At 33.7% G+C, this 8582-nt stretch overlaps 2 protein-coding genes and 1 long non-coding RNA gene across 8 annotated transcripts; 2 read left to right on the top strand and 1 right to left on the bottom strand.

Annotated features, from left to right (window-relative positions):
• Window positions 1–199: 199 nt before the first annotated feature.
• On the bottom strand, window positions 200–6624 carry LOC113561646 (odorant receptor Or2-like). Of its 4 annotated transcripts, none has more exons than XM_026968343.1 (9): window positions 6505–6624; window positions 2236–2355; window positions 2059–2176; window positions 1548–1809; window positions 1188–1310; window positions 989–1079; window positions 731–867; window positions 533–665; window positions 200–439 (listed from the first exon to the last, which is right to left on the bottom strand). In XM_026968343.1, exons 2-9 carry the CDS (start codon window positions 2302–2304, stop codon window positions 356–358), a joined length of 1017 nt encoding a protein of 338 aa, XP_026824144.1. In that variant the 5' UTR covers window positions 2305–2355; window positions 6505–6624; the 3' UTR covers window positions 200–355. The 4 variants fall into 4 exon arrangements, with proteins under 4 accessions (XP_026824144.1, XP_026824143.1, XP_026824141.1 ...); XM_026968342.1 differs by lacking the exon at window positions 6505–6624 and adding an exon at window positions 4196–4351 and having other exon boundaries at window positions 2236–2432; XM_026968340.1 differs by lacking the exon at window positions 6505–6624 and adding an exon at window positions 2556–2723.
• LOC113561649 lies at window positions 2607–4146 on the top strand. Its single transcript, XR_003406336.1, has 5 exons — window positions 2607–2699; window positions 2937–3179; window positions 3247–3635; window positions 3736–3793; window positions 3928–4146. It is a non-coding gene; the product is annotated as an uncharacterized LOC113561649 (long non-coding RNA).
• LOC105285699 (odorant receptor 13a) lies at window positions 4707–8071 on the top strand. Of its 3 annotated transcripts, none has more exons than XM_026968339.1 (9): window positions 4707–5445; window positions 5770–5913; window positions 6251–6365; window positions 6517–6772; window positions 6964–7086; window positions 7184–7274; window positions 7351–7505; window positions 7651–7783; window positions 7943–8071. In XM_026968339.1, exons 1-9 carry the CDS (start codon window positions 5290–5292, stop codon window positions 7943–7945), a joined length of 1176 nt encoding a protein of 391 aa, XP_026824140.1. In that variant the 5' UTR covers window positions 4707–5289; the 3' UTR covers window positions 7946–8071. The 3 variants fall into 3 exon arrangements, with proteins under 3 accessions (XP_026824140.1, XP_026824138.1, XP_026824139.1); XM_026968337.1 differs by having other exon boundaries at window positions 4708–5445; window positions 7895–8071; XM_026968338.1 differs by having other exon boundaries at window positions 5290–5445; window positions 5797–5913; window positions 7895–8071.
• The last annotated feature ends 511 nt before the right edge of the window (window positions 8072–8582 follow it).

Below are 8582 nucleotides of genomic sequence, written 5' to 3'. Positions count from 1 at the left end.
GAAGTTCAAGGAGGGACCAAATAGAATTTATGATCATTGGCATTTCCTTCGATGGAAAAAAAGTCTATGAGAAATGTAATAAAATATCGATGTTTTGGTAGATACCTAATTATAAGCGAAGTCCAAGTATGATGAACACATTTGGACGTGGGAACAACTATATGATTATATATATGATATGACGTAAGTAAAAATATATTTTATTTCTTATTTTATACAATTGTTTTTCTCTATATTCATCACAAATATATTTTATAGTATTATATATATTTGCACAGTGCTCGTACCTGAGTTCTTGATCTACGACTACGTATAGAACTACGTAAACAAAGTGCGTGTAATCTATAAAAAAGTCTTACATACTTTCTGATGTTTCGCGTAGCGAGATCATTACCGTGCAATATGAGATCGATGTTCTCATTACCTTAAAAAGTATTGACTACATGTAATACATAATGTACGTTATTCTAATAATTATGATACGATTACGATTTTCCGATTTTAATATTACACATCATTTCCACATAATTACCATGCTAAATCCTTCCAGGTTGATGACGTACAACTTTGCAATAGTGATTCGGGAAGCTTTTTGGCTTCTCGCGATTAGCAGTATTAGCAATTTTTGTACCTCTGTGGGCGCGTTGTACCATGTTCCATTATAGCTGGAAGAATAAATAGCTTTTCTTCGCAAAGATTTCTCAATGATTTCTCAATGATTTTATCTTACGCTGCTATCGAAATTCCAGTGCTATGATCAGCCACTTCTTGTCCGGCCCAACTGTTGAAAAATAATCGGCAGCTTTGCAGTGCTACGAGAGATACGTACCGCAGAATCTCAGATGATCGGCCCATTCTAACCACGATCTGTAAAAGATATCTGTGATTCTCAGAAAATGTTTAATAATGATCAACAATTATGCAAAAACAATTCATGTTGAGTCACAGTTTGGAGTTAAAATAACAATTAAAGGTATGTTACACTTACCAATACACATGAAGAAGTGTGCAATATAAATCCCAATCCAACATCGAACAGGAGGAACAACGCGAAAGTAGATTCCATCATTTCAATGAATCTGAATTGATAAATATTATCATCTATATGAGAGCCAAATAAAATTTTAGTTATAGATATGTTTAAGTAGAAACTGCACTAACTACGCTTGAAACATTTGACAACTCACAATCTTATTCTTTCGTGTAGTTGGATGCAACATCGCATACGTCGACCAATTTCGTCGTGTCCGTGTATGTAATCATCGTCGACCCATTGTATTTCATCATGCGTTAAATTTTCTAGTCGATGGCTGCAACAAATATAAATTAATATCTGATTACGCTAAACATCTAATCAAGTTTGTAATTGTTCATAAATTTATAAGTTTGTGATCTTTTTAAATTTTAAAATTATTAAAAATAATTTTAAAACAAAAGGATAAGGATAAAAAAGGTAAGAAACTTTTTTTGGAATTCTTGGAAATTTGGAAAATTTCTGAAGTCTATCTGGTGAAGAAGAAATTGACAAGAAAATTGACAATTCTTACCACAGTACGCCGTACATTCCACAAATATGTTCCACCAACAAGACGTACATAGTGTCGGCGGCAACCGCTATCGAAACGCATGCAACGTAACCGACATATGTGTTCAGCAAAAGTACGTAATAATACTTCTCTTGATTTATAAAATATTCCGCTGGATGCGGCATCTTTCTTGGTCTCGTTCCATTTAAAGGCGAGATGATATCAAGTACAGGTCCGGCGAGAGGCAGCAAAGCATAGCAGAACACGAATCCGATTATGCAAACTAAATAGAGAAATTTTTATATATTTTTTCTTATTTCTTAGGTAAAGAAATAATATTACCAAACCTTTATTGTACAAAGTAATATGGTTCTATAAATTAATAAGTTATTTACACTGAAGTTACAATGATTTCTGATTACTTTAGCAGTTTCCTTTCAATTTATTGCGTATTACTTATTCAAAGAATAAAACTTTTTAACAATATATTCTTCACTATTTAATCATTTGTGTTATTAGATTGGATTCATACTTGAATATGCCAACGTGAACTTTCGACCGTTCTCACTATAACGTGTTAAAATCTGCGTTTCTTGGCTTGATAGTAGATTACGCCAGTCCTCATGCGTCTGTTGCAAAAGCATCTTAAACTGAAGCAAGTGGTATTTATAAACTAAGTTCACGATCTCGAAATTACAATCAAGTTTACCTTGCCAGAATTGCGAGTCAAGCTGATGATTTTCATGACACATATCACTGTGCCTGATGTGGTTGGCATCAGTTCAAACACATTATCCAGATCGTCCGTGTGTTTGAGCAAATATACAATCTAACAATAAATAATCAGTTTATGTTGCTGACATTTCGCACTATATTTGGCTAAAACTCGTGTCTAGTTGAATACTTCTGTGACACAGAAAGAATACAACTATTATCTGGATCGGGATATGTTCAACGAATTTTATCTTTCTGTTAATATATCTATCTTTTTTCTTTTTTGATGATTAAGTTATTTATCTAGAGAACTACCTGCGGCACACACATTATCGTAACACCGAATATGGAGAATGACAGAGTCAGAAATTTCATAAATGCCGTTTGGAACGGCCATAGGCCTACGAAAGACAGAAAGAGCTTGTTAATTCTGAAGCAGCGCGTATCAAAGAAATCCATGTGCGTGACTTTATTGCACTGAAGAAAAATTTATATTATAAATATTCGCCGCCAGAGCAATGTTTCTGTCGTCCGGTCTATAGAGTCCTTTAATATTCCGTTAAGACCGTATTCTGCCGAGTATATTGCACAAAAGCACAGAGCGCGGCGCGAGATCAAGCGATACATATTTCAGTCGGAAAATAATAAAATATATAAATAGATAGAATATGTGATTATGTCATTGAACATTTAAAGCTTTCAAGATGTCTCGCATCATTATTTCATATCTCTGAAGACTGTCGCAAGGAGCGACCGGACATCATATCGATTAACATCATATCGATTGAACTCCGTTATCGGTGACCGACGATGAATTGTTATTATAGAGATATCATGGAAATAAAGTCGCGTATAAAAAATAAAGATTTTATTCCATGTTATGTTCCAAGATATTTGAGAAAGATCAAGATTACAAAATCAAGACTGCAGTCACTATCAGTAAGTAAATTTTTTCTTAAATCCATAATAAGCAATCTGCAAAATAATCATAACATTTTTATTTTAGATGTGTGTGATGCATTCTTTGCAAATTCACATCTATTAAGTGTACAAATTAATTCGTTGAAGTAATTATAACTTTATTTAAAATTTAAATATTTTTCTGCCGTTTTGGAATTTTAAAATGCCAATCTTAACATTTAAAAAATGCTATATATTTTGGCAAAGGAAATAACATTTACAAAACGATAGTGAACACAATAATGTCCGTAAAGCAACATATTAGTCACTGCATTCTTTTGGCACTTCAATCGAAGAAAACTGCTGCCTAAGCCACGGATATGATTTGTTTAGCTTTGGGGAAAGGTGCAGTGACGCATAAAACTTGTAAAAAGTAATTTATTAGGAGTATTAGAGGTTTCGAAGAGGTGATTTAACAATATTCATGCCAAAAAGGTATTATTGTGCGTTTCGTAGGATTTTAAGGGTATGATATATTATAAATATAATTACTAGAATTCGATCAGGCTTAATTAATTCAGATTGTTATCAACAGCAACTCATTTGAATGATGAAATAAAGTGGAAAAACCCATCTACTGATCACAAAACTAGGTAAGTCATTCTGCAGCATGACTCGGCCATATGTCGTAAAAGAAACAAAAGACGTCTTTTGTCCTTTTGCTTGGAAGTTTCCCTTCATATGGCGTTCACCGAACTTAACCCCATTGGATTACCACCTGTTCCAGTCTCTTCAATATCATCTGAATGATACGCACTTCAAAACAGTAGAAGAAGTTCAAGAAAGCATTGACAACTTTATCGACTCAAAGTTGCTACCTTTTTCTCGAGAGGAGATCGATGAGTCCGAAAATTGGAGGAAAATCATCGAAAATAATAGCGCATATTCCAAGGATTAAAATATATTTCACTTTTCTATAAATAAATTGTTTAATTTCTTTAAAAAATACACCGAATTAATTATTATTCGTTATTATTTTCTCTTTCGTTTTTTACCTTTACGATAACTTTGTATTGTAAGCGACCGATCGCGGAGTTTACCATCCTAGACATAAGAGGACGAGGAGAAATGTCGGTAAGCGGGAGTTCGGGGTAGCTTACAAGGAAGGTATCCCAAGTGTCCCTCTCCGATTTTAATGAAACTTGGTGGATTTGTAGAGGGGATCAAAATATTCGATCCGTGTTTTTTTATCAGCAACCAAACATGTTTAAGGGGTGAAATCAACCCTCGAAAATCGACCAAATTTTCGTTTTTCTGCTATAACTTCTGAACGAAGCATGATAGCGCAATTTTGTAAATATACAAAATGTACAGAATTTCGAAAGCTATTTACCAGTATAAAACTTAACTGTTTTGCATACAAAAAATACTAGTTATAGCCGAAAAACGAAAATTTGGTCAATTTTCGAGGGTTGATTTCATCTCTTAAACATGATTGGCTGCTGATAAAAAAACACGGATCGAATATTTTGATCCCCTCTACAAATCCATCAAGTTTCATTAAAATCGGAAAGGGGCACATGGGATACCTTCCTTGTTAGTGGACTAGAGCAGTCGCCCGGCAAGCGAATGACTCGGGTTCAATTTCCGACCTCGGCTATCCGCGCTCCGTACATTTTTCTCTCGTCACTCTTACAGTATTATACGAACATGCGCGAGGCAGACACTATGGCTGCGTTCGAGGAGCACGCTATCAGCGTCAGGCTAGCTTTATTACTCATTCAATATAGAACAAAGATAGACTGATGCTAACAGCACGAAAATACGCTGCGCAAACGCAGCCTGTATCATCGAATGCACGTATCATTATGCATTGAATTAGCAAATCAATGACAGAATACACTATTCCTGTATTATGAAAGGTTCAATCACGTATAACTTTACTGTTATGAAGAAGAGGAACAAAGGGAAAAAAAATGAAAGGGTTGCACTGTATGCAAATAATTGCGCATTTCATGTCCATGATGACAAAATTACGGCTATCTATCTCATGAAAAATACACCAAAAAGAATTGTTAATAATGCCTTCACGTTTCGCTTAGCGAACATTCACAAAGCATGCATTCTTAGTACTTCTTAGTACTTAAAAATGATTGAACGAAAAGACGTGTGGCAAAGTTGGTATTATATGGTTCCCCGATTTTTCATGACTTTAACAGGACTATGGCCATATCATCCGATTCTCAATAGGTGTTTGCGCTTTGTGCCTATATTTATACTATGCTCGAGTATTCTTTTACCACAGGTACATACGAAACTATTATATATAAAGAAGAGCAAAATTTTGTCTTTAAAAAAAAGCTATAGTTTGATTATTCTTTATAAAACTTTCCATGCAAAATACGTATTTTTTTTATATATTTAATACGAATATTGAAAGTTAAAATAATAAACAGCAAAAAGTAATTAACTAAATTTATTCAAAATTCATCAAAACTGAATTAAAAATTAAACGATTATTCAACTTAGCAATTTTGGAACATCAGCATCAATCAATTTTAATCGGAGCTTTTAATCGGAACTTCTAATGTTAAATGTTTTAGAGTGTATTAATTATTATCACTATAAGTATTTTACAGCATTGATTTTTACGCAGTTCCTATACATAAGTACGATGACAGATACTGACGACTTGTTTGAATGCATGCCACCGATAGCCTTCACAATAATATTCAGCTTAAAATTAGCGATGATAATGGTAAATACTAAGAAAGTAAGTAAAGGGGTTGTATATTATTTAAATATTATTAGTAGTAAACTTAGTAACCATCATTGATAACGTGAAAAGCGCACAGCACGAGTGTGTATTTGTGTAGATCATAGGCATAATAAGAATAGACCAAGCGTAAGGCTGAACCTGCTAAAACCAAAGCTAAGGTAGAAAGAGACGCAAAGTAAATGCCGTGTATCTTTCTCTTTCTGTTACATCCCACACCTCTTTTGACAGAAAGAGAAAGCTACAAGAGACCTGCTTTCTGTCCATTTCTACCTGATCCTCACTACCAAATAGAGAATATGCTCGGTCTAATCTTACTATGTCTGTGGTATAGATAAAGGCTTGTCTGAAGACAATAGAAGACGATTGGTTGTCACTGACGGATACTGAAAAGGCTATTCTACAACGACATGCTATATACGGGCAATACTTAACAATATCTTACGCAGGTGCGTCATATAGAAGAGTAGAAATTCTGATAAGAAATTTTCGATAAAGAATAAATTAAATAGTCACTAGACAATTTTTCCTGTGACTTAAAGAAATCGTCAAAGATCATCAAATTGGCGAAATAAATACCATACATACCGGTATTTCCAGTTTACATGCAATTGACGGGGTTCCTCTATATGCTGAAGTCGATCGTGCTGATAGACCACACTTCGAATTCGACCAGATCAGCTCTAACGAAATTACCTTATCGTGTGGAATATGGCCACAAGATAGACCAGCATTTCTACCCGATTCTAGTCCATTGTTGCATGACAATGTTCTTTCATGTGTGTGTCACAATCGCGGCTGACACCTTGTATTACACCTTAATTCAACATGCCTGCGGGATGTTTTCAATTGTCGGGTAAGAACATCACAATAAAAAACGATCAGCTTTGAAAGCTAATAACAAGTGAACATCACAAACAAGGCAACGTACGGATACTGTGTATCTTCCGTTTCGATTTTCCTTTAAATAAATTCGATGATTTCGCTTCTTTAATATACTCCAGAAATATAATTTGCCAAAGACCTTTATCATTTAGCGGTTTGCAGACAATCGCTGGAACGTATCAGCCAGAATAGCAACGCCGATTTCAATCTGAAACCAGACAAAACGACAGATTCTGATTACCGTAAAGCTCTGGGATGTTTACGTAGGCATTTGCACGTAATAGAGTGCGTGTTCGATCATATAATGATATATATATACTTTATTTTCTTATTTCTGTATTATATTTTTAATAATATTTTTAAGTCCAGTTCTTTATTGCAGATTAGCGGAATTGATCGAGTCTACGTTTACAAATATATTCCTGGTCAGCATTAGCTTAAATATGATTGGTGGCAGTATATGCGGTATGCAGGCATGTATTAATTTTTGTATATCTTATTCTGCAATAGAAAACATAAGAAACATTAAAAAGGAAACACGTGTTTCAGGTGTTGATACATTTAAACGATACAAAGGATAAAACAGCACCTTTTACTATCTATGTTGCTATCTCTCGCTATATTGCTCAACTTGTCCATCTTTTTTTACAATTTTGGCAGGCACAATATTTATTGGACTGTAGCACTATTCCGTACGAATCGATGTAAGAAATCAAATTTTTCCAAGTCTTTTTTTTTAAACTTATTATCCAGAGTTTGTTGTTTGATTGCAAACAATATTTAGAAATTGCAAAAGCGAGTTTTTCAGTTTTGTCTTCATTTAAGCATATTAATCACATATTGTTATAGTTGTAGGGTAAATTGGTATTATACCTCGGAGAGATGCAGAAAAATCTTACTTTTAATCATGATTAGGACTATATTGCCATGCAGAATAACTGCTGGCAAGCTGGTAACTTTATCTATTGAAAGTTTTGGAGTGGTAAGTCAAGTATAATTACTATCTTGTGTTTTGTGCTCTTATTGTCTGTGATTGCGAAGTCTGCAACGAATGTAACAATAATTTTACAATGAGGATATTATTTTTACAAAGGTCTTGAAGACATCAATATCTTATTTCATGGTACTACGTTCTTTCCAGTGATATTTGCATAAACATATCTTAAAAGTGCAAACCTGAAAAATCTTTATGTTATGATAATTTCGCAAACCGATTAATAAAATCGTCAAATGTACTATAAATATATACTAAAAGATTTTGTGTCAACAAGTTTAATTTTATTCACTATAATCCAAAAGTGTAATAACCACGTCAGCAGAAAAAACATCATTATTTCTCTTGAAAAGTAATAGCCTTAATTGTTCAAGTACGAATTTTCATGACTGCGATTACAATTCAACTCGTTCAATGTATGGCAAGCGCTACTGATTGCGAGCGTCGTATAGTTTTACGAAGGACAATTTACATTTATCGAATTCCAGTTTTTATGCAGTTTCTGGGAGTTCTTCTCATATCTAAATCGCTTGCGTTATGGAAGATCTTTCGATCGCAACGATATCTTTTGTCTTGTCTTTGTTCTTTTCAATTTGTATTGTGATTTGGTTGGATGGACCATTTTATTTCTTTAAAGGTTGTGAAAGGTTCAGTGTCTTATCTCACAATATTCCGTTCTCTTCAGAAATGAGTCAATGTATTTGTGCAACCAGTTGTAATTATTGATTTTATCTAACTGTAATAAAACGTATATAAAGAATAAAAAAGATATTTCTTTAATAACATA

This window comes from Ooceraea biroi, chromosome 3, assembly GCF_003672135.1.
Source record: "Ooceraea biroi isolate clonal line C1 chromosome 3, Obir_v5.4, whole genome shotgun sequence".
In the NCBI taxonomy this organism is placed as follows: domain Eukaryota; kingdom Metazoa; phylum Arthropoda; class Insecta; order Hymenoptera; family Formicidae; genus Ooceraea; species Ooceraea biroi.
The sequence above is the reverse complement of the archived record's forward strand: the minus strand, read 5'-3'. Positions and strand labels throughout refer to the sequence as shown.

Bases quoted from the DNA above. Each gene is read 5' to 3' on its own strand.
- LOC105285699 (XM_026968337.1), top strand. From the start codon at position 5,290: ATGATTGAACGAAAAGACGTGTGGCAAAGTTGGTATTATATGGTTCCC. The intron at 6,366-6,516 runs GTGCGTCATATA...CGGTATTTCCAG, and splicing joins CTTAACAATATCTTACGCAG to TTTACATGCAATTGACGGGG. The intron at 7,087-7,183 runs GTGCGTGTTCGA...TCTTTATTGCAG, and splicing joins AGGCATTTGCACGTAATAGA to ATTAGCGGAATTGATCGAGT.
- LOC113561646 (XM_026968340.1), bottom strand. From the start codon at position 2,699: ATGGATTTCTTTGATACGCGCTGCTTCAGAATTAACAAGCTCTTTCTG. The intron at 1,080-1,187 runs GTGAGTTGTCAA...TTATCAATTCAG, and splicing joins CTACACGAAAGAATAAGATT to ATTCATTGAAATGATGGAAT. The intron at 666-730 runs GTAAGATAAAAT...TTATTCTTCCAG, and splicing joins ACTGGAATTTCGATAGCAGC to CTATAATGGAACATGGTACA.